Source organism: Haliotis asinina, chromosome 3, assembly GCF_037392515.1.
Source record: "Haliotis asinina isolate JCU_RB_2024 chromosome 3, JCU_Hal_asi_v2, whole genome shotgun sequence".
NCBI classification, from domain to species: Eukaryota; Metazoa; Mollusca; class Gastropoda; order Lepetellida; family Haliotidae; genus Haliotis; species Haliotis asinina.
In genome coordinates, this window is record NC_090282.1 from 41237772 (window position 1) to 41263043 (window position 25272).

At 38.6% G+C, this 25272-nt stretch overlaps 1 protein-coding gene across 1 annotated transcript; it reads left to right on the plus strand.

Moving 5' to 3' along the window:
• Positions 1–5544: 5544 nt before the first annotated feature.
• On the plus strand, positions 5545–20514 carry LOC137278014 (very-long-chain (3R)-3-hydroxyacyl-CoA dehydratase 2-like). Its single transcript, XM_067810046.1, has 7 exons — positions 5545–5707; positions 7095–7209; positions 8655–8762; positions 9702–9823; positions 11103–11142; positions 16626–16764; positions 17340–20514. Exons 1-7 carry the CDS (start codon positions 5613–5615, stop codon positions 17411–17413), a joined length of 693 nt encoding a protein of 230 aa, XP_067666147.1. The 5' UTR covers positions 5545–5612; the 3' UTR covers positions 17414–20514.
• Positions 20515–25272: the final 4758 nt, after the last annotated feature.

Below are 25272 nucleotides of genomic sequence, written 5' to 3' on the forward strand. Positions count from 1 at the left end.
TTCTATCATACATCAATATCGTGGAATGTTCTAGTGTGCTGATAAAAGAATCTGTAACTTGATCAGGATGCTTGGACAGAAATTCAAATGCATCAGTTGCCTCCTCCAGATGAAACCAGACTTGCCAAGCTTTCTTTTTACCACATCCTGTGAAACTGTGGAAGAGAGGGAGACAGAGTGATTTCCTTGGACCCAATGAAACAGCTATTTCATGTGCAGGTATGTAGTGAAACTGTTTTCCTGTACCAAAGGCAAGCCATACTTCTGAGATATCAAGAACTGCTGCTGATAAAATGGCCAACACCACAACATCTATGTTTACTGTTCTTATAAATCGCAGGAATCCTCTCTTGCTGGCTTCTTACAAGTGCAGGATCATCCTAGTATCTGCTTCTTTATGGCTGCATGGTTAGAGATCTAAAACATCTTATGGCTTATCTGAGAGAGCTATTTCATTCATAGTACTGATGATCAGTTTGTCAGTATTGGTTTTCATAGCTTCTTTTCCTAGAAGCCGGAACAATTCTGTTTTGTTGTTGTCACTTCTAAGAAACTCTTTCCAGATGTAAGGAATGTGGTTTAACTCGCCTTCTGTGTCCATGGCCTCTCCTGCTTCTTGCCCTTGCCTTTAGACTGTCTGTCTTGTACACGTCACAGACAATATCAAGTCTTGTTGTGTTTTCAAGCTGGTTTTCCTGATACTTGTTAAACACTCCCTCACTGAAAGATGAAAATGTTTTATGTTCTCCAAGTTTCATCATAATCACAAATGTTGGTCCATCTAGTAATGTTACCTCAACTTCTGGTCTGTTCATGGATGGCACAGGAAACATCTTCCAGACACAGAAGAAGCTGTGATTTAGTGGATGGTCGAAGCATGCCAAGATGTGTGAGAGATGGTGGACAAGTTTGATTCTCATGCTTGGAAAACTCGTCTAAATTGCCTTCTCTAGTTTGACAGGATATGTATAGGCGAGAGAATAGACTACTGTCATTCTTTAGGCTGACAACCTGCATCTTTGAAGATGACTGTGATTTTGTTTGAGGTGATGACAAAAGTGTCAGTTTGTTTTTCTCGATAGGTTCTGAAAGTGCAATACCTTTGATGAACCTTTCCTTGACAAAGTCTTCATATTGATCTTTCCCAAGGCGTTCAATTTTATTCAAAGTTTCTATAACTACTGTGCAGCAATGTCCCTTGTTGATATTACAAGAAGATCATGTCCATGCTCAAGAAAAGGACTTCCAAACTCTCTGATTACATCCCTAAGAGCAATAACATCTTTGTAAAATGATTCTTGTATTCCCTTATTCTGTTCTTGGTGTGAAACGGAAGAAATACTTTGAAGCGGCATCACATTCTTCAAGAATTCTGTTCACTTCTGGACCACCAACTGTCCATCCTCTCAAGGCAGATGCATTTTCTGTAAGACTGATGGCACCTCCGTCACCTTTTATGCTTGCATTATTCTGTTCATGAGCAAGATCCATTGGAATTGCAGAATAAACCGTTTCTGTCTTGTGAACAACAAAATTCCCTTCCTTGAACGCTTCTGTTGTGTTTTAATGAACATAACTGACTCTTTAGTTCTCAAATATGCACTGGCATCCATCTTGCATAGTTTGTATGGTCAAAGGCAAACATCCACGGTGTCATGACTTCTAGAAGTCTGCTATACTCACAGAGGCTTCTTAAGCATCCAACAAGGGACAAGAGCAACAGTTCCAACAGTTATAACCATCAACCAGAAGTGGAATGTTGGAGATATCTTTGATGTAGTGTTGATCCAGTCTTCAAATGTTGCTGAAGATTTCCCATGAGCCTCAAGGAGAAGATGATAAAGTGCACAGGCAGTGACTTCATGTCCTTTTAGTCCGTCTGACATGTGATCATTGAAGGAATGAATCAGCTTTGCCAAAAGACGCAATCTGGGCTTCAACTATCATATCTGTCCACCCACTGTCCAAGAGCCAGTTTCCCAACACTTGAGAAATGCAATCTCTATATGCAACCCTCCCATCATTATTATCATCTTGTCCTCACCATGTGTTGCTGGATACTGCCAACACTATATCTGTTTCATTGTGACATACAATGGTTAGTCTGCAGCTATGACTGCAGTTTGTCCAGGATTGAGGAAAGATGTTGCCTGTGCAATCACATCCATGCCATGTTTCAACATTGCAGCAGAGTCCCTATTTTATGTGAACAGTGGAAGGAGACATGAAATCGACTTGATGATCTGATCTGAATGTTGCATTTTTGCATGGTAAACAGCCCAGGAAACATCAGGGTGATCAGCTTTCTTTAATTAATGTGTCCACATGTGTTAACCACCTGAAAACAAACAAAATAACCTTTGAATAATTTTTCAATGTTCAATTATCATGCATGCTTTGTGTGGATATGTATGTACAGTATATAAAGGTGAAAGTTTGATCAAGGTGACAGACTTTATAGTGACATGTTAAAACGGAAACAACTTTTTCTCCCACTTGTATCTACTATCAGTAGATCAGTGTAAGTGAGTATTTATATAATATTTACATCATTAGACAGTTGACGACTCTTATGATACTTGAAACATAATTGAGGATTTTTGTCTGGAACAACTTAAATTCACTTACTCATTTTCTTGATCCATGAAGTCATCAAGTTTGGCAACTGTAGAAGCACGATAGCCTGGTGTCTTTGGACAGGATGAAACGTCTTTCTTCAGGATAACTGGTGGAACCTCTTCATAAAAAGCAGGCAACTCTCACAGACTTTGACTGTGGTTTGGAGTTTTCATCTTTTAAAGGTCCTGTTCTGTGAACCCCATGTCTTTACTTTGATGTGGAAAGATGGATATGCCTGTACCATGAAAGGACCCTTAGGCAGTTGTTGAGCTTGGGTTGTGATCAATGTTGTTTATTGCTGATGTTGTAAAGAGGTTAAATTTGAGGTTTGAAGGACAGACAACTTGTTCCTCAGTGTATCTGTGACATGCTGCATTAGCTACCTCTGTGGAAACCTCCAAAACTATGTCATATGATACACACATTCCAAAGTTATACATGAAGTCAACCAAGTCTCTTTTCCGTGTCTTGGCATGAAGTGTCATTCCAGTGTACAAGGGAAGTGGTGTCTCTCAATACTTGTAGTGCTGAAGGAATGTAGTTCCTTCCTTTGCACATTTACTACAGTTGTAAACAAGTAGCTGAGAAAGTGATAAGGCAGTTTGTTTCATAGCAGTTGTCTGTGAATTAGAAGTTGTCCCTTCCAGAATCATTTCAACAAGAGAAAGTAAAGAGTGTGGAAAAGACTCTTTCTGACAGTTTACATCAAACGCTCCTGAAAAAGGCTTGTGTGTCACTGACAGAATGTCCTTTCTCACGAGTTGAGCTGCTTTACAGAGTATCTGACTATTATCATCAAAGTCCTGATAATGAGCAGTTCTCATGTTCTACATGTTCTGTGAAGACCAAAAGTGTTTCCTTCCACTTGAGAGAGCTTGGAGATCTTGAAACTCAGTAATTTGTCCTTCAGTCTCGTGCTGTGAATGTCATATTTCAGGCCATGATATTGCAAGTAGCTTGAGTACTCTTTAGACAGTGTTGATAGTTTGTACAGGGAGATTTTCTTGTCAACATTCGTCAACATACTGTTTAAACTGAGCGAAAGCTAGACCTTCATTAAGTCTTTGGGAATGACAGATATCATCGGATTGTGTAACTTCCTCTCTTTGGGCTGCTTTTCTGTATAAATTGGAAAGACACTAAGGGTGATACTTTGCATCCCGCGCCATCAAATCTGATGTACTGAGCTTAGCTAACAGCTGACTGTCTTGCAACTTCAAAGCACATTCACATAGACATTTGTCAAGTTGAAATGTTGATACACATCTCAACTCTGATTGCAGTTCTGACTGCTCACAATCAAAGCAAAGGTTGCTGGTATCTGAGGTTTTGTTCCTGTCATAAGATGAACTTCTTCCGGCTTTACTTTCACAGTGTTGTGATGGGTAAAGGCAGTCACCACAGTCACTAGTTGAAGTTTCAAGTTCTTTTGATAATCGTCTTTTCTTTGCCCTCTGTAGCATGTTTTTGTTGAATTTGAGACCACATTACTTGTGCCAGCGTGCTCTGTGAGATTCAAAAGTGGTGAAAATATTCGGAACACCCCCAAAACAACTCAAATTTATGTCCATTGGCAGCTGTCCAAGTTCAGAAAAGGCTTCTAATTTACTAGCCATTGTGGCGTAACCATTTCCTGATTTGTTCTTAGCATTGGCAGGGCAGATAACAGGATCCTTTGTGTATTTCTGGCAAAATACACACAAACTCCATCTTCGAAGCGTCTGTGGACTGTGTTTAACTAGTCATCATCCGTGGAATCTGGACAATGATAAAGCTCTTTTTTTTCTGGAGAAGTGACCAAAATAAAAGTATTTCATGGCATGATACTATGATCTTTCTATTTGAAAATGTCCTTGTCAATACCTAATACTCATGATTGATACCTTGAGAATTGGAATAACTTGTGAACATGCTCTACTTATGTTGATAAGAGAAATATTACAGTTATTCGTTATTATCATGGGCATGATTTGAACTTGTACACCCAGATCATTTTGAAATCTGAAGCTATTTTTTTCCATAAATTAACAGTGACATTATTTTGTTATCAAACCATTTTGTCTTCACAAAATAAACCACATATGGCTTTTACTTAATAGGCAGTGAAATGCCATCAAAACTGCAATTCAACAAACATCTTCAACTGTCCCCACCACCTAAAGAAATAAGATTAGTGGAAGGGAAGTATTATTACATGCAAATTCTACGTAACCGGTGAGACCAATATTTTTTAAAATACCAAGTAACCTGAACAATGTAAATTGGGCAGTTTTTGGTTTTAGACAATTCTGAAACTATACATCCATGAAGGAGATATATATATTATTTGTCTTGTCCATTATTTCATGTCCCTGCAAATGGTTACTGATGAAGCCCCTACGTGCCCCTTGCATGCACATAAAAAAACATGGTAAAAGGAGTTTTACTCACCATTCATGTTTCTTCAGCAACAATGAACATTCTTCCTGCCACTTGTACAAAATCAATGCAAAATCTTTCAATTAAATATGTCTATTTGTCTGATTACATAATCTTATCCTTGACTGATGACATAAAATCAAAGTCATAACAAAGGGGAAATCACTCTCATTCGACCGTATTTCTAGTACTTTCCACACAACAGACAACATTGACTCAATATTTCACAATATTTTTTGGAACTTGATACAAACAAAAATAAAACACATTTTTTAGTGCCTCCCTATCTGAAATATGCTAGGATATTATTTTCAAAGTATTATAACTAAAATTTCACTTGTAACATGAAAATGCAAAATTGCATACAAATCATGCCATTATCCGCTGGACTATAAGTGCATAAATGTGTAGGTGAATTCAGGCATATTTTCCACTCAGCGTACCAGCTGGGCAACAGTCAGTTACAGCGGCTCACCGACGGGACATGTTGATTGGCTCGTGATCTCCATAACTCCCCACAGCGGTAATCTAGGCCACAGAACTTGATAGCTCCGCGGGTGGATGTGGTGACAGAAATGGCAGCTGAATCGAGTAAACGCGAGGAACAGAAGGGAGAGTCCACGTTGGTGAAAACGTATCTAGTGGCTTACAATGTCTCTCAGATGCTCGGGTAAATATGATATTTGTATCTAGTACGCCCATGCAACTAGACTTCGGATAGCGTTGCAGGAGGTGTGTTGTCCGGATTTCGATCACACCGCCTTTACACCTGTTACGTTCTATTTTTATGAAAGGAAGCATATATTTTGATGACGATGACAGTCATCTTTCATGAAGTCACATCTGAGTACTAGAGATGTATTGCTTGAGATTGTTTAGGACTTACTTTCATTATGTGAACTTATAAAGTATGATTAGTTAACACATTTATTTTTTTGAAAAATCAAACAATATATGTGGGAATTCTTAGAACCTTGATACCTTTATCTCCTTGTTGTGATATATTTGATATTCATATGAGCAATCTTTGCCTTCTGTGCATCAAATATTGCCTGACTTAGGGCAAAATAATCCCAAACCTTAATCCATCATATTATACAAATAAAGCTAATATGAACAGCAAACCCTATAGACTGACCCTTAGTTTCTGAGTGAGTGAGTTTAGTTTTAGGCCATGTTTGGTAACATGGCAAGGGGAGACTAGAAAGATCATCTCGCATTTTACCCATATGGAGAATCGAACGCAGGTATTCAGCGTGATAAGCAATTACATCAAGCACTGGGCTACCCAACTGCCCTATTGACACAAACAGATAATCCCATTTAAGTTCAGAAGGAACCCAGTCAGATTCAGACCTTAAGATTATCTAGTTGTTGTGAGAACCAGACTGTTCTATCTCCTCCAAACATGTTTTTGCTATGTCGAAGGTCGAAAGTTCGAACCTTACAAATTTTAGATTTGAATGCTTATAACTTCTTCAGTGACTCATATGTAGATGTGTATCCTTGTGACATGGAAAGGCGTTATATAAATAGCCTATTATCATTATATATTTGTATATGTTAAATAATAAATATATTTGTAGGGGCAAAATATATAATTAATGCTAGAAAATTAACAACACCTGTTTGGAACAATTTACTAAAACAAGCAGCACTTGAACCATACTGTTTTATCTCCAAAAATGTGTTTCATCCATAGATGTTGCTATCCTTTTAAATGTATTTATCATGAAACATCTATAATACAATAATTAATTTATACTTGCTCGGACAGAAAGTGGAGATCGAACGCTTTGGTTCTCATCAGACATAGTCTTACTTCATAAAGGGCTTTAGCTTTGCAGAAAGGGGTGGACTGATGGTAAAATAGTGCAGTTCAGGGACTGTGACACAAACTACTAAACCTAATGAATGCTCAGTTAGAGTCATGATAATGTCAGCACTTTCAAATATGTTTTTCTACACCATTGAAAATACTCATTGCCATTAGGCAAACCTGATTCTTATGCATGAATGTAGCTGGCACATTCTGCCATTATGTGTTAATGTTCCAGATGGTTGATAGTGTTTGTGATTGCTGTATCTCATACTGTGTCGGGGAATGTGCATGGAGTGTACAAGGCAGTGGAACAAGTTCTGAAGATATTTCAGACAGCTGCAGTTTTAGAGGTAAGACTGAAGTCAGAATGATTGTTTTTGTTGGAAGTGTTAAATGCTATTGAATACACTTTTGTCGATCAAGTATAGTCATGATTTAGAAATTAGAATATGCATGAAATATGCATTTTGAAATGATAAGTTGTTTACCATAATTTCGGTGATAAATGCCCTTGGTAATTGATAAAGTAGAATGAGATAAATTTGACTAAAGAGCAAGCTAAAATTGTTTGTCAGATTAAGCAATAGAGAAGTTAGTTCAGACACTGATAAAGTTAAAACTTTTTTGTTAATTTTTGTGTGTGTGTGTTTGTTGTTTAATTTTGCCCTCAGTCTGTAAATAATATTGATCATAAGTCTGGACCAGATCAGTGTTTTCTATTTGAAAGAAGAAAAAGAGGTATGCAGAGGTATAGAATGGCTTTATTTATTGATATTACTAAATATTTAATGTTTTAATGGGAAGAAATATTAGGAAGACAATTTCCCCCGAATGATTGGGATGTATACGTTAAATACCCAACAGATGTACACAAAGTGTAAATTACACGCTTACTCATAATATTTTAACAAGTAATACTTATTTATAAAGATTGGAATTAGAGAATCATGATTATGCACATTTTGTAAACAGGCACAAGCTTCTGTATGGCATCTGCTGTTCGAGTGTAGTTTTGTAAAGAGGGTGTGGACAAAATTGTCCTCATGGCTGTGGATATTGGGCAAAGGACAAATTGGATTAACATTAGAAAACATATTATTTGGTTTTAGGTGGGATATAACAATCCTCTAAACATTATCTGTCTATTAGTAAAGAGGAATATTTACACTATGAGCAGAAAAGAAGTTAAACAAAACTTTCAAAGTGAAAAAAAAAAGATACAACTCATGTAAATTTATTGCCTTTGAACATGGTGACCAAGCTAACATGTTCACTAGGAAGTGAAAACCTGAAACGAAAGTTGCTTATATTTTGACATGTTAAGCCATTTATAAAAATAATTACAACTGAAAGAAGAATGTTCATTCACAAGTGCTTTACATCTAGATAAACAATGGCATTCATCTTGGATATACTTGTCTGTCTACTGCACTAAATATTCATATAACAACAGTAAGTCAAGATCACTATAGCCCTGGTCAGGCGGTTTCATTCTAAGAGTAGGGGTGCATATTTTCTTCCTAATTAGTCCGGGTTTTTTTTGTTGGTGATTGGAGACGTAGGCGAATAGAGATGTAGGCGCCTAGAGACTAAACCAGGCAAACACTGCCAGACAATCTGTTGATCAACGTGAGTATTGATGTACTCAGTTTGGATCACCATTCTCGGTGATCATCTCTTACACCTTGTATGACAAACATGGGTTTTGGCAGGCCAGTTCTAGCCTCATATTTTACACTGTGACTCTGTCTGTATAAACCTATGTATTATATACCTCTATCACTTTCCTTTGCAGATCCTGCATTGTGTTTTTGGCTTTGTTAAGTCCAATATAATAGTGACAGGCTTCCAGGTGTACTCCAGAGTGTTCATACTGTGGATGGTCATCCATTCTTTCCCAGCAGTACGTACTCCACTCTATCTCTTACAATTTGTGTTAGTCAGTTTGAATGTACCAATCATAGTTGATTATTTACCAGCTGGCCAAAAGGCCTGCTGCTTCTTCCAGGCTTTATAATCTACAGGCCATAAATGAAATCAGCAGACCCATTTGGTTCAAGTCAAACCAATAAAAGCAAAATAGACCACTTTGCACACAGTTTCACCCTGTTTCTACAAAATCAAGCAAAGCCTATGACACACAGAGGAGTTTGTATTTGATGGCCTGTTGACATTCCTACACCAAAGGCCTGAACTATCAGGAAGTGAAACTGTAAGTTATTGTAACATAATGGATCGTGAATGATTCCTGAACGTTAATAAAAAAATGGGAACCGATAAATAATTGACTTATAATTTACTGAAGGCCATAAGGGTCTGCCCATATTTGAAACTGTTGGTCTGATACAATAACTGGGCCTCCGGGCCAGCAGTTATTTCGAACGCTGTGCTATTGTGAATCAGTGCTTCCTTCTCAAAACCAAACATTACAGTAACTGTACAACTGTCAGTTTCAGAAAACCGCTACAATTTCAGTACACATGTCACTGTTTCAAAAACATGCTTTACAATTTCAGTAGAGAATGTCACAGTTTGATTACAAATACATGTGTATTACAATCACAGTACAAGTATCAAAGTTTGATTTGAAATATTACAATCACAGTACAAGTGTCATAGTTTCAGTACAGATGTTACAATCTCGGTACACGTGCCACAGTGTCAGTACAATTTTTAGTACAAGTGTCACAGTTTCCATATAGATATTAGAATCTCAGTACATATGCTACAGTTTCAGTACCACTATCATAGTTTCAGTGCAGTTATAATTTCTGTACTTGTATGAAGTCACAGTTTCCACTAGCTGCTAGTTCAGTTGCACCATTGAGTGGTTGTGTTGCAGGTTCAGAATGGCCATGGTGCTGCAGCTGTAATATATGCCTGGTCCATCACAGAGACAATTCGCTATGGATACTATTTCTTCAGCTTATTGGGGCAGGTGCCCTATTTCCTGGTATGGTGCAGGTAAGTGAAGGATATATTCAGCTGCATACAGTGCCTTGCAGTTCTCTGGTGGGAAGGGCCAGTTCCTGTGTTTTCACCAAATAGTTATAAAACATATTCAATCATTCAGGGGCAGATGGGTGGAATACTGTTTAAAATGTTTGCTCGTCATGCCGAAAGCCTTGGTTCGGTTCCCCACATAGCTACAGAATGTGAAGCCCATTTCTGGTTTAACTTGCTTTTGCTGGAATATTGCTAAAAGTGGCATAAAACTCAACTCACACAGTCATCATAAGTATGTTCATTTTATTAACAGAAATATGGAGTTTTAAGGTCCAGTCATCTTCAAGAACTACAATTTTCAATTCTTATTTCCTCAAAGTATTCCTTTAAATATAACAACAAATTCGTCATTAGTTTTGAAACTGTTTTAATAAGTATAGCACTAATAAAATTATTAAGCAGAAACAAATATCAATAACAATAACAATATCATTTCAACAAACTGTCATTGTACCATTTCATTGTGACGGATTCGTGAGAATGCGTAATAATCCACTGACAGACTTCAAAGTTGTGTGGCGTGGAAGCAGATCTCGTATTCTATTTATTTGTGATTGTTCATTGTAAACATTTCCTGAACAGTTGTTAAACAGACCATTGGGCAGGAAAACACCAGATGGACCCACAAACTGCAAGAGATTGAATACTTGAAAACGAACAATGTTCAGCAATTTTGGAAATAAAAAATGTTGGTAGTGAAGAGTAACATTGCCAAAATTGGAGTGACTTGTAACAGATTCAATTGTGAAATTGGCATCACCACTTGCAACAGATCATTAAGGTTCCTTGAAACCGAAGCGAAAATTTGAAAAGTTAGGTCACACTGGCTGGCACTTTTTGTTGGATGGGTTGTCAGATTTCGCAAAACTGCTCAGTTGGTGTTTTTTGTCAAGTGTGAATACAATTGATTTTTATTTTGTGTACGTCAAACTGGACAGAGTATCTGTGGAAAACCAGGAAGGTTGTTCCAGCAAAAGTTCACATGACCTAGATCGGCTCGAAAATGTTCAAACACATATGAACGATGATTACCAACTTATGAATGATTTGAAGGGTTCAGGAGAAATTAACCTTGAAATTTAAATCACATGACCTCCCTCTCGACCAAAATTCATGAATCTGTGTAAACATAGTACAAAATCATGAATCATTATTCAGGCATTTAGTGAATGATTAATAGGAGTTCCATTACTACTGATTGTGTATGATTTATATCACTTGTTTGTTGTGCTTTCAGATACACCTTCTTCATCCTGTTGTATCCTCTTGGAGTCACTGTAAGTTTATGTCGTGCACAAAGCTTTAAAGTACTGATACAATAAGAGAAAAATGTCTGTTTTGCCCTTTATCATAAAGGGACTAGGAATTTGGGCACCAAGATTGCTTCACTCCTCTAAGAAAATTACGACTTCTTTCATAGATGCATGAAGCCTCTGTTCATCACAAAACTTTTCACACTTAATTTTGGAAAGTTTTTCTTTTGATTGTCCAAAGTCAATCCTAAGCAAACTTTCAGCATAACACAAGTAGCCAAGTTGTGTCAATCAAACTGACTCCCTATGAAGATCTGGGGTAAACTTGGCCTTTAGCAACCCTTGTAAGTGGTAGCCACGGGATCATGTGGTCAGGCTCACTGAATTTGATGATGCATATCCTTGTATCTCAATTTCGTATATTGTTGCTAGCCACCACTGCGATGTAGTGGTTAGAACGCCCACCAAGAGAACGGAAGGTTGTAGGTTTAAATCTGGGCCCCATCATGCAACAGATGTTAACAATATTACTTGTTGGTCCTTGCTTGGTGCTTGGCATTAATGGGTACAATAAGGGCTGGTCAGCTTGGAGTCAGCATTATGTGTCTGAGTGGACGTAAATATACACTCACCCACGAGTAGCCTCCATTCCTGCGCACATGGTCAGCTGATAGGCCATGATTATCACTCTCTCCCTAACGTCCAACGAGGGCAGCTGGAGGAAGTTGGAGTCCCAGATACGGTGATAAGTTCTTCAATTATTTTGGTCCGTTAACTAAATTTACGTTGTATGCGGTATTTGGCTTAGTATGTGCATCATGTATTATCAATTTTGTGATTATTGTCTTTATTTAGACTTACTCTCAGTTGATGAAATCGTGTGTACAGTGTAGATTATGACTGTCACCGGTTGACCCACACTTGTCCAGTATGTAAGCCCACATGTTTGTCTGATATTCGTTGTAAATTTTGCAGAAATTTATCTGATTCAGAATTTACTTTATATATGTCTGAGGTCCAGCGAGTCATCCCCTAAACCACAGAAGAGAACCTCTTCAGAGGCAGGGTCGTCACAGTCTAAGAAGAAGTCTAGATCGGTAAAGTCGAAGTCCTCGTCTTCCAAGTCATGGCAGAAAATGAAGAAATCGTTTGGGGAAGAGATCGTCCCCCTACAAGAATGCCACATCTTTGACGAGCCTCCGTTCTATGCAGTGAGCAAGTTATCAACCAACGTAGTCAACGTGCATTGTCATATAGATCAATCTTGGTGGCATCAACGCCTCAGAACCCTTATGACTTCGTCAGAAACCTCTGTCATCACAGCAGATAAAACAGCTGTCACTACATTCAAAGCAGACATTTGACGCAGGCGCATTCATGCAACAGTTTACAATGCACATGACGAGCTTAATTGAGCGATGGTTTGAAGAAGAAAAAAGACTGCACTTTTCAACAACATCAACTGCAGCTCAGTGGGAGCACTCATCTAGATCTGCGCTCACACCTGAAGATGAAGAGGAGGTGTATGCACGTACATGCTGGAGAAGATCGTCACCAGCGTCTCTGTCATCTCAACTCAGTCCAGAGAGAGATCCATCCAGTGAGTGCACTCGCACGAGTGGTTACACTTGCGCGAGTGAGGATTCTCGCCCGCATAAGGGCACTCACGGGTATACTCGTCAATGCACAAGATCTTCTTCAGTCTCCCCAGCACACCAAAGGCATCGTCAACAGTCATCATCCCCTTCAGACTTGGACTCGCATAGGAGGGATCGTCAGCATTCAGCGAATGCGTCACACTCTCGGAGGAATGAAGATAGACACTGCCGAGTGTCGTCGCCAGAGGAAGCCCTCTTCTCGGAGTCATAACATGGATCACAAATGGATTAGGCTTAGTCTCACCATCCAAGGACTCAACATCGAAGTCAACACTCACATGATGAAGAATGACAACATCGATACGCTAATGTCAGGCCGTTCGTCTAAGGATGGAAGAGGAGGTAATCATTGAAGATCAGGTTTGGAACGACTAGAGTCTTCCCCCCAGCCGTTCCTGTACAACTGTCTCAAGTGGGTGGATGTCTTCAACTCAATTCAATTGGGGAATTCTCAGTGATGACTACATCATGAAAATTCTTTGAGATGTCTACAAGATACCACTGCAAAATACACCTCCAATCACAAGAGATGACGGTATTATCTTTGGTGGAAAAAGTCTGACTCATCTACCTGGAAGACAGTGTGTCTACATCAGCTTTAAGTGGCGGGAGTGTTTTTTGCATGCTTTTACTAATTTAGACACAGGCTCGCCAAACAGCATGGTTACAGACAAGCCTGAATGCTAGCAAAGGTATCACTGTTTGAACAAGATTTCACAATGATCAGCTGACTGCTACACCGGTGATGCCACGTCAACAATCTGATTGGTCCCTGACAGAATGTGGTGCACAGAATGTGGTGTTATTGTTCCAGTGTCGGGAAGTCGTCTACTTCGATTACAGACTTTCCACGATGGAAAGATGTCAATTACACTCTAGATAACTCAGATTTGATTCATCACTGCATTGAAATACATTGCTGTCCCAGAGGTTCGGTGGGTGAAAGTTCAAGCTGATGTGAGAAAAAGTTCTACTCTCTCCGTTACCACTATGACAGTGACAGTGTCCGCTCACATCACCTCAGGATATATCCAGACGAAGATCCCTACAGTTAGCATCTATGACAGTGATTCCTGAGTGACAGTTTCACGTCCTGACCGGTTTATGACACTGGACATCTTGAGGCCATACCCGCTATGGTGGACTCGCCAGTTGAATGTCTATGCACGAACTTATATGTTAGAGCCGGCCCTCAACAACCATCTCTACATAGAGACGTCTCTCTAAGGATGGGGTGCTTATCTTAACAGTTGCAGCAGGAATCTGGAAGATTGAGCTCTTCACATCAACCAGTTGAAGATGAATGGGATGATTCATGCCATCCATCACTGGTCGACAACACTGAGAGAGAAGCTGCTGATGGTCCATACAGACAACTCAACAGTGGCTTTCCACATAAACAAACCAGGGTGAACGAGATCGCCATCTCTACTACACCTGACGTTTGAACTCTTTGTCATGGTCGACCGTCTGAATCTCCAAATAAAAGCATGTGACATACCAGGAGTCTGCAACATCATGGCAGACCCCCCTATCTTGTCATCTTCGTCCATCACCAACAGAGTGGATGTTGCATCGGGAGGCGTTTCAACTAATCAGTCAAACTTTTGGATCACCACAAATAGACCTATTTGCAACGAGATTCAACAAACAGAAAACAACCTGTGTGTCACCAGTACCAGATCCTATAGTCTGGGCAACAGATACTCTCAGCGTTCCATGAGAAGGACTAAAAGCGTTGGCGTTTCCCTCACCAAAAGTCATCAAGAAAATCAAACAGATAAAGCCCCCACAACTGATTTTGGTCGAGTCTTACTGGCCAACGAGACATTGATTTCCAGCACTTATAGAACAGTTAAGACAACCAGTACTGCAACTACCAGATTGGAAGAATCTTCTTGTCCACCCCCACACAAAACAGGCGCATGGCAAATCATCTGTGTTCCGTCTTCACATATGGACCATATTAAGACCTGTTTAAAACACAGAGTATATTCGGTGAGACCAGCGAAAACAGTCACCTTAGCCTTACGGAAATCCACTTGCACACTATATGATGACAAGTGGAAACGATACGCCAGGAAGAAGGGATTCTCGGCAATAAAAGCGATACATCTTCAGATAGCAGATGATCTATGCCATCAAAGTCATTATCTACATGCTTGGCAGCTCTCAGCTCAGTCGTCACCATGGGAACAGGGACCAAGCTGACTAAAGTACCAGAGTTACTTGCCTTCTATGCTCCTTCAACTTGGAAGATCAACAACGCAGATTTAGAGATCCAATGTGGTATCTAAATGTCGTACTCCACCATCTCACAAGTGATGCGTATGAGCTGCTTGATCGGACCTCAATTGAACTGCTGACTCAAAAGAAGCTATTTTTTGTTGCCTTGGCTACAGCTGCACAAATGTTAGAAATTCATGCTCTAGACTTTAATCGAACAAAGTTTGATGCAAGTCACCAAGAAACAGCTCATCAGGGTCTGCAATGAAATTTTATTGCAAAGAATCAACTGCCAGGTCAACCAGAGAGATGTATGCACAGACCGGTCTTGTCTTCAGTCCTTGGACCTCATGATACGCAAGACTTATCATTATGTCCAGTCAGAGCATTGAAGATATTCATTCCACTTACCAAGTCTAGAAGACAATGTTTCAAACCCCTGTTTATCCCATATATACTGAAACACCTACAGAAGTATCCCGCAACACGATCTCAGTGTGGATCTGAGCTGTTATACTGACCATATAAAGCAGCAGGATTGGAACCTCCGACCCACATGAAGTCAAAGCCCTGGCCTCTACACTAGTGCTACATGGGAATTGCTTGCTATCAACTATGATGGAGGGCTGCTTTTGGTAGTTAAACACAGTGTTTGCTAACCATTACCTACGAGATATAGCCACGGAGGACGTCACTCGCATTCATCAGTTTGGGCCTCTCATCGTTGCTCAGCAACTAACAAATCCTGGAAGGCGCTGAGTCTAATCACTGGATTTATCACATGACTTGTGGAAGCCAGGCGCTCTGCGGAGTATGATGGTGGAAAGTCCATGCGCATGTCTTGGAACAGACTAGCATGAGTGATTATGAGCCTGTATTCATAATGAAGATACTAGTACATGAAGAAGGGTCGCAACTAGTCTCAATTGCTTTATCTTGATCAGGACCAAATTATTGCTGTTACAAGTTCCCAAGGGGGGAAATATTAGCTATAATATTAGCAGACAGCCAGCAGAATCCAGCCTGGCCTGCCCCACCGCCATTTCTGTCGGATTCTGTAAGCAAATAAGCAGTCAAAGGAAAAATGTGTAATTTTCTAAATAAATTTGATATTTTGTACTTTCCATGACAAAATCCCTCCTAGCCACCCCTTACAGACATGCTGAATTCCTGTCGTCTCGTATCGGGCGATCATTAAGGAGAGAGTGATAATCATGGCCAATCAGCTGACCATGTGCGCGGGAGGGGAGGCTGTTCGTGGGTGAGTGTATTTTTACGTCCGGTTCTTTTAGAAGGGAACTTCAAAGGATTTCAGATGTTCCACTACCTTCGCCAGGAAGAGGAGATAAGCAATTATATTTTGCAACACTTTGGGGTTGGCATTTCTGACACATGCATGCATGTTGTCATATGAGTGAAATATTTTTAAGCAGGACATTAAACACCATATCACCTTACCTCTCATATATGCTGATGATGTCAATCAGTGTAATATCTGGATTATTTACATATTGCTGTCACATAGCTTGTACATTGTTACATGTGCAGCATTAAAACACCAAACAGACGTATGAATGGAAGAGAGACTTATATGCTCATTGTTTGTCCTGCTGTGTTGTGTAGGGTGAACTGATGGGCGTCTGGACAGCAATACCATATGCACAGAAACTGAAGGTGAACACCATTGAGTTGCCAAATGCATTCAACATGTCCTTCAACTTCTACTACCTCCTCTGGTTTACCATCTTCGCCTACATCCCAGGTAATATGGCCTTCACAGTATACGCAATGAGCGTGATTTCCTTTACCATCTAGTGATAGAGAAAAGATAATTCTGACTTCTTTGAACGTTTTGTTAACTTCCAAAGTAGGTTATGACCATATGTGGCCTGTTGGAAATGTCAAACAATAAATATTGTGTTAGCTTTGAACATTACCTGACGTAATCAAATGGCTGGCTATCAATCTTTGTCTTATACTTTCTTGTTGGTAGGGGTAGGTCACAGTTAAAATAAAATATATGTATATCTAGAGGAGGGTTGTAAAAAACAAAAAAATAATGAGAAGACATCGCTGCACTTCAAGTCTAATAGTAGTAAGTGCTTAGAGGTACACATTTGTCATTGAAAACTACTGAAAAATGATTTTGGATGATAAATAGAATTTCACCCTCGTGTTTAGTGATATCAATTATATCAACATGTTGATAAAATTAACAATATCCTTGGCAAGCCTTGAGTATTTTTAACTTTTTGAACTTGTGTCGATATATTTGATATCATTAGACACACAGGTGAGAGTCTCTATTTATCACACCATCTCCGGTTCTCCTTGCAGTGTTCCCACATCTGTATATCTACATGCTGAAACAGAGGAAGAAGATTCTTGGGCGTCGACCAAAGACTGACTAGGTCCACCTGTAACCACTATCTGCATCTACATTATTTTTTACTCTGATACAATACCACTGCATGAGGATCTGAGGACAACAACAAAACAAGAATTCTGTATTTCTGGTACAAATACTCTAACAAGTATATCTGATCTCTGTATATCAAAATTCTGAGTTGATTGGCTAGTTCCATAATGTAAATAATTAAGGCCATGCTGTCATGTTGTTGTGGATACTGATTACCCCGAAAAGTTCAAGAGTATTTGTGCCCTGTGTGGGTTTTCTTTTGGTAAATTCTCAATTCAAGGGTGTATAGAAATGAAACTGAATAGTCGAAGCATTGTAGAAAGTTCATATCTGAAGGGCATTTATATCTGCAGGCTTTGTTTGATGAAGGTCAAAGTTCATTTACAGATAACCTGAGACAACCTCCTCATATCTTCAAGCAAAGTGGTTTCTTATCAGAATAGCATTGGGAATCTAATAATACTATTGGGTGATTATAGACAAGAGAAAGTCGTTAGGAGAGGTTTACCAATATTAGGAATTTCATCTAGGAATCAGTATATAAAGGAATTTGGTGAAATCCCAACCTATTAATTTGAGAGATGGTTTGTTGTTGCAGTCAGTGGAAAACAAATATTCAAGCTTCAAAGTAAAACATTATTGTACTGACATTTACATTTGACAAGGGTGCAAATAGCACAAAAAATACAGCTAAGGGAAAGTTTTAATTCAAATCTATTCACTCATTTTTGTAGAATCAGGACTGAAACCAGCCGTATAGAACACTTAGAGTAATTCCTGATTACTCTTATACATTTGTGCAGTCAGTTTAGATGTGATTCTACACAAACAATTTCAAAATTGTTTTTAATGAAATGAGGATTTGCAGACATTCCAATTAATATTTCTTTGTCATCACATTAATCAAAATGGTCATGCAGATTGTATTCTATGTTTTCTTTACTGTGTACATGATAAGAATGCATCTCTTGCCCTCAGCTATGAATAACTTTGATGACACAAAAGGAATTGCCATTTCAAAACAAGGAACAAAGGCCTGTGTTTGTATTGTGTGGATTATTTGTGTTTACAGTTTGCATGTCTGTATTGCCTTTGGTCAGTTAAACATATTCCTGTTCCTCAAAACTGTGGTCCAGTTGATCAAGGAGGAATGATTTTATTTTAAACTTCATTCAATCAGTTGCTACTAACCCATGAAAGTAACATTGTCTCGATTGACAATGACACTGCAAATGTCATGACACAAAATCACAATCTCCTGTGCTATTTAAAAATGAATTTTGGGTTAAACAATTTCTCCATAACAATGCATAATGACCTGCTTAAAAATCATGTACTCATTTAGAACAGTAAAGACCATGAAGAAACAGGCAGCATGGCGGTGTCTGAGCTCAAGAACAATCCCCCTTTATTTCACCACCTAACGCGTTGCTAACCTGCATCGCTAGAGCAGGACAGTAATTCCTAATTGCCCTTACAAAGTCAAAAGCTGAAAGCTTCCTAAGCATCCATGAAAGTCACATGAAAGTCACATGACGTAGCTTAACTTAACTGCATCTCAACATGTTTTTTTACCCATTTTCAACTTGTTTAAATGTTTAGTTTTCATAAAGATGAAGACATATTTGACAGTGTCAAGGTAAATTCTTTGCAGCAGTAGCACCCAGCAACCATGAACTTAACACAAGCGGTATAGATGAGTCCATGTTTCTAATCAAATGGGAATCGGTGATTATGTCTTCCAACCAATCAGAGATCTCACCTGATATTGCTTCTTGGAAATCAAAGATGAAAAGCTGTGTTAAAATGTAAACTGCACATTCTGAAATACAGTGGGTGAGAAAAGGTTAAAAAGATATCATACACCCTAGTAGGTCAAATGCTTCATGTCACCTTATTCAACTTTGTGGAGTCAGGAGTCAAGTAGTTAGAGTAAAGACCAAGGTTTTATCCCCCACATGGATACGTTTCTGATGTGCCCTGTTGTGATGCTGCTGGAATATTGTCAAAAGCTGGATAAAACCTTACTCGATCAATCTAATTTGGGAGAATGGTGATTTTACACTTTGGTTTATGTGGAATGGTTTGGAAGATTACGAGAGTTTCAAAGACATGTATTTATTACCTGAATTATATGATTCATAGTATCACATACACATGTAATTAGTTTTAGAGATATCTAGGCTACTACTGAATTATCCCCCTTGTCTTCTCATGGGTTGCCCCCTTTCATAACTTGCCATCACTAAATCCATTTTGGACTCAAATGCCTCCAGGTACCTTAACATTTTTTTGTGTTAAATTAAGAAGGTTGTTACACCTAGTTATAAAGTCAAAGGTTATGACATTGATGATGATGCTATTCTACGCAAATTTACCTTGTCAAGTGTTTGTCCTGACACAGAAAACCTACGTATTTGACACACAAATTATCTTAAATATGCAGTAAATATAAAAGCTTTTGTCATTGCTGACCAAAGCTACAGGGCCCCTAATAATCTAAGCTTGTAATTTGCTGTTTTTAAGACTACTTATTTTATTGTTTACTAGTTAACTGCTCAGTGCTGAATAAATACCTGACTTGCTTTACCTTTTTTTTTGTTTATCGTTATTAAACAATCACAGTTGATGTATTGATGAAAGTTTCATAGTGCTGTTGACTCCCCAAAACGTCTATGACTCCCTCTTATGACAAAAGAGAGTCATGATGACTCCTAAATTTTGATGGCTAGGGCAAACACTGCTTGTCACACATATGGTACAGAGCTTTGTATCTGATCATTGTCTAGCAGATACAGATAGGTCAATTTTTTGTTTATAAATGGTATAACTGATATTGAAAGACTTATTATTTAGTGAACAAACAATATAGAATTGGCCAGAACCATGTGTGTTAGTTGGATTTGCTTTGAAAGAATGTGTGCTTAATATCTACATGTTACTTTGATTTGTTTTGGTATAATTGATTTGTTTTGGTATAACAGTGCAGGACCTGTGGAGTTGAACATCGTATAGTATGAGATAACAATGTTGTACAATATTCTATTGTAACTACTTTGTTATATTTTTGCAATAAAAACATTTTGTTCTTAATGTCCGTTTTTTTTATATGACTCTGATAGTTAGGAAGAAGACTCAGATGGCAAATGTCATGCCTTTTGCAACTGTGTTGCCAGGATATTCATTGATCTGCTTATAACATGAAGTGTGTAGATGGTGTTCACACTTTCCATCTGGTAACTACCAGACAAGACACCTCTGTTGAAGCTTGCCTATTATCAGTATGTTGATCATATTCTGAGATATAGTTATGTTCACACTGTCGGTTTCGTAACTGCAAGGCAAGACAACTCTGTAGTTGCTTGGCTGTATTAGCATGTCAATCACATCCTGAAATGTAGTGCACCTTCACAGTGTCAGGCAAGTAACTACCAGGGGAGACAACTCAGCCTAAGCTTGAGGGAGTATGGTTTTATGCCACTTTTTGCTATATTCCAGCAATATCACAGTGGGGGACACCAGAAATGGGCTTACACATTGTACCCATGTGGGGAATTGAACCTGTGTCTTCAGAGTGAGGAGTGGACGCTTTGACCACTAAGCTGCCCCACCACCCCTGCTGAAGCTTGAAAAATAGTTCGATGTACATACTGACAGTCAGGGCAGAGCACACAACTGCTGTGACCTGTCTTGATTTCTATGTCAAAATCTGATGCCTACCTTTCTCTGTTCTCTGCGAAGCATACAACCAATGCTGTCAATGGCATGAGAGGTTGAACAATGTTTACATATACCTCACATATCATAGGTCCATTCCCAGCGCAGTCAACAGTGGCAGTTTTGAGCTAAGTTACTAATCAAGGGTGACTAGTGACTTTTGATTCAGTCATAAGATGTTTGTGTTTCATAAATCTGGTCATATACCATTCAATCAAGTTTATTTCGTAGCATGGCCTTAGGAAAACGTACAAAACAAAATAAATAAGTGTAATTATAAGATAGTGGCAACTGACAGATTCATATATATAAAGAACGCAGTGACAATGCTACCTTAATGTAAGAAGAACAATTAGTTGCTGTTGAGAAGTTAGTGCATGACACAGTCTAAGTCAGTGGTGGAGTGAAACGAAATTACACTGAGACTAAGTTTACTTAGACTGAAGTTTACTTAGACTGGTGCATGACAATGCCTTAAGAAAGTATTGCAGATCTATGTAGTGTGGTAGTGCTTTAAAATAGTTACAGTGCAAGTCGTGATACATTTTACATGCAAATAAGAAGTGAAATTCATTTTCAACAACATTTTCATTACAAATATAACAAAGTCTTTGGTGCCTCGGAACTCCATCAACACCTCGTCCGTCCGTCCACTGTCTGTCCGTAATCATTTTGTTTCTGGAGCATAACTCAGAAACCGTTCAATATTTTTAGACCAAACTTGATACATATAGTAATCTCAGCCTATGCTTGTGCCCTTTGCTATTTACAGATTTTTGGCATTTATATTTTTCTTGTTTTTCCATGGAACATTTTGGTGTTAGTGAGTGAGTGAGTGAGTTTAGTTTTACGCCGCACTCAGCAATATTACAGCTATATGGCGGCGGTCTGTAAATAATCCAGTCTGGACCAGACAATCCAGTGATCAACAACATGAGCATCGATCTGCGCAATTGGGAACCGATGACATGTGTCAACCAAGTCAGCGAGCCTGACCACCCGATCCCGTTAGTCGCCTCTTACGACAAGCTGAGTCGCCTTTTATGGCAAGCATGGGTTGCTGAAGGCCTATTCTACCCCGGGACCTTCACAGGTCTTTGGTGTTAGTCTTATGGTGGGGTTGGCTTCATTTCCGGGGCAGAACTCAAAACCTGTTCAATATTTTTCTGCAAAACTTGGTAGATATATCAGTCAGAAGTTGAAGTGGTGCCTTTTGCTATGTACAGGTTTTTGTGATTTATTATTTTTGCAATTTCCATGAAACGTTTCAGACTTAGTCTCAAAATCGAGGGATGGGCTTCATTTCTGGAGGACAACTCAAAACCCATTCATTATTTTTCTGCAAAACTTGGTAGATATGTCAGTCAAAACCTATAATGGTGCCTTTTGCTATGTACAGGATCTTGTGATTTATGATTTTCTCAGTTTCCATGGAAACGTTTTGGGCCTATTCTGAAAAGTGAGAGGTGTGTTTCATTTGCAGAGCAGAACTCAAAAACTTGTCAGTAAAACTTGGCAGATATGTGTGGCAGACCCCAAAGTGGTGCCTTTTGGTTTTCAAAGGTTTTTGTGATGTATTATTTTCTTGGTTTCCATAGAAACATTTCAGACAGTCTCAAAATGGAGGGATGGGCTTCGTTCCCAGAGCACAACTCAAAAACCATGTCATATCTTTCAACAGATCTTGGCAGATATAGGAGACAGATCTTGAAATTGTCACTTTGCTGATTACAGATATATGATATGTATAATTTTCATGAATTCCATGGAAACAATTCAAACTTAGTCTTAAAAAACAATGAGTGACTGTGAGATGATTTGTCCTTTCAAACGTGGGGGCCGGGGCATATATATATTGGAAGTGCACCGATTCATAACATTATTATTCTACGATGCGCATCTTTAGATTTCAAAAATGTACATATGGCTCAATGCAAAATACACTTTTAATACAGGAATAAACATCAAGCAATGAGCATTTGTGCATTCCTGAAAATATGAATTGCTTTTGACAAGTACTAACTCTTAGATAAAAATCTTTCAAAAACTGTTCCTCTTTGCCTACTCCTTGAGCTTCCCACACAAAATCAAAACCATAATTAAACAAGGTATTCGGGACAAAATATACCCACATTTTGCAACCAACTTTATCTAAATTGCGCAACATAATATAACACTGCTTTGGATTTCTACCCTTTGATAAGTTTAAAAGTTTGAACCAGTAGTTCATAACACGTAATAAACTATCAACAGAAATATAATTTCTACCACATTCCACAAAGACAGCCGATTTAGGGCATTTATAGTTTAGACCCAACACATACTTAAAAACCTAATATGAAACTGTTCAATAAAATAGCATTTCTGAAAAACCCATATTTCTGATGCATACAAAATTATCGGCTTTATCTGAACATCAAAGATTTTGAACAGAATAGTTGGAGAAATATTTTTAAGTCTTCCACCAAAAACCTTAACTGAGGACAAGGCATTATTCGCTTTATTTACCAGATTTTGAACTGATTTAGACCATGAAAGTCTATTTTAAAACAGTAAACCCAAATAATTATGATACTAGTATGTAGAAACATTTAACTTGTGATCACCAAAATGCCATGATTCATATCTCCTTAATTTACCACCATTTCTAAAGACTAACACCTCTGTTTTCACAATATTTATGGATAAACCCCATTTTTTACAAAACTCTAATAAAACATTGATCTTCCTCTGAAGACTGACGAAGGAATCTGCAAACAAACATAAATCATCTGCATACAGAAGTAAATACAATTCCATAAACTCTGGATCAATAAATACACCCGTCACAACTAGTAATTATTTCCGTATACAACTGATTAACAAACAACGCAAATAAAAGAGGACTTAAAATACAGCCTTGTCGAACCCCAGTCAAGAAATCAGAACATTTCGAAACATTTATATTATTCAACTTAACACTAGCCTTTGTCTTTGAATACATGTCTCTAATGATATTGAACATAGCCCTATGGGCACTATTAGACAACAGAACAAACCACGAAAGATCTCTATTTACTGAATTGAACGCCTTACGGAAGTCAACAAATAAACAATAAAATCTACCTCCTGTTTTTCACAAATTTTTCTGTATTACACTTTGGAGTGTAAAAATGTTATCAACCCGTAGAATAGCCTTTACAAAAGCCACCTTGGCATTCAGGGTACAGATCTCAGACATCAACAACCTCTTTCAAACGCCTGTTCAAAATGGAAATAAATGGTCATATAGCATTGGATGGTATGGTTGTTTCGTGGACATATACTGCACAACAGTGGTACTGACAGCACCATGATGACCTGTTACACATCATTAGTCCACAGGTCTATAACCACCTCGTCATTAGCTGGATATAGCCTCTCAACCTGCTACTTGCTGGCATTGCCATCATTTCACTGAATTGGACAACAGAGGATATAATTATCTCATCGAATGGACACACAATTTATTCCTATACACAAAACTGGAGTGTCAACTAGTAGTATAGGGAATGACAGTCCGAAAACACTTTTCAAAAACCCCTCTAAAAAGCCTCATTTACTAAATGAGGCTTTGGTGGGACCATTAGCTCTTGCTATTATTACCCCTACTACAAAGCCACGCCATCACGTTTACCGTGACTTGGCAGGCGGTAATACTGTGCCGTACGGTACGATCAATAATTCTTCTCTTACAAATCCCCTACCCGGCCCATCCCTCAAGTAGTACAGTTGTAAGTTTTGACTGACCATATAGGATCGGTGGCTCGCTTACGGTTATGTTATGTTTATATCAATGAAACAGTTTAATGTGAACCGCCTACGATCTCTTTGGTGTTCATAATAAAGGCTTGCTGGGCTTTTTGTATTCCCTGTGCTATGTACTTTTTTTTCTCGTCCTCGCTGATAGCAGACTTACGAGACTTGGATCGAATATCTTGTTTCATTCCGTTATATTTTTTGAGTTCAGATAGGATTGAACTAAACTCCTCTTCTGAGATCTTACTGTCAGAGAGTGCCGTGGAAATTCGCTCACTCACTGTGTTGAGTTTTGCTTCGGCCAGAACCCTGATCTCGTCGTGTTTCAATGCCTTACGATTAAGCCTGCGTGATACT

Excerpts from the sequence above, each read along its gene's own strand:
- LOC137278014 (XM_067810046.1), top strand. The coding sequence starts at position 5,613 with ATGGCAGCTGAATCGAGTAAACGCGAGGAACAGAAGGGAGAGTCCACG. Across the intron at positions 7,210-8,654 it reads AGACAGCTGCAGTTTTAGAG|ATCCTGCATTGTGTTTTTGG; the intron begins GTAAGACTGAAG and ends TTTCCTTTGCAG. Across the intron at positions 8,763-9,701 it reads TCATCCATTCTTTCCCAGCA|GTTCAGAATGGCCATGGTGC; the intron begins GTACGTACTCCA and ends GTTGTGTTGCAG.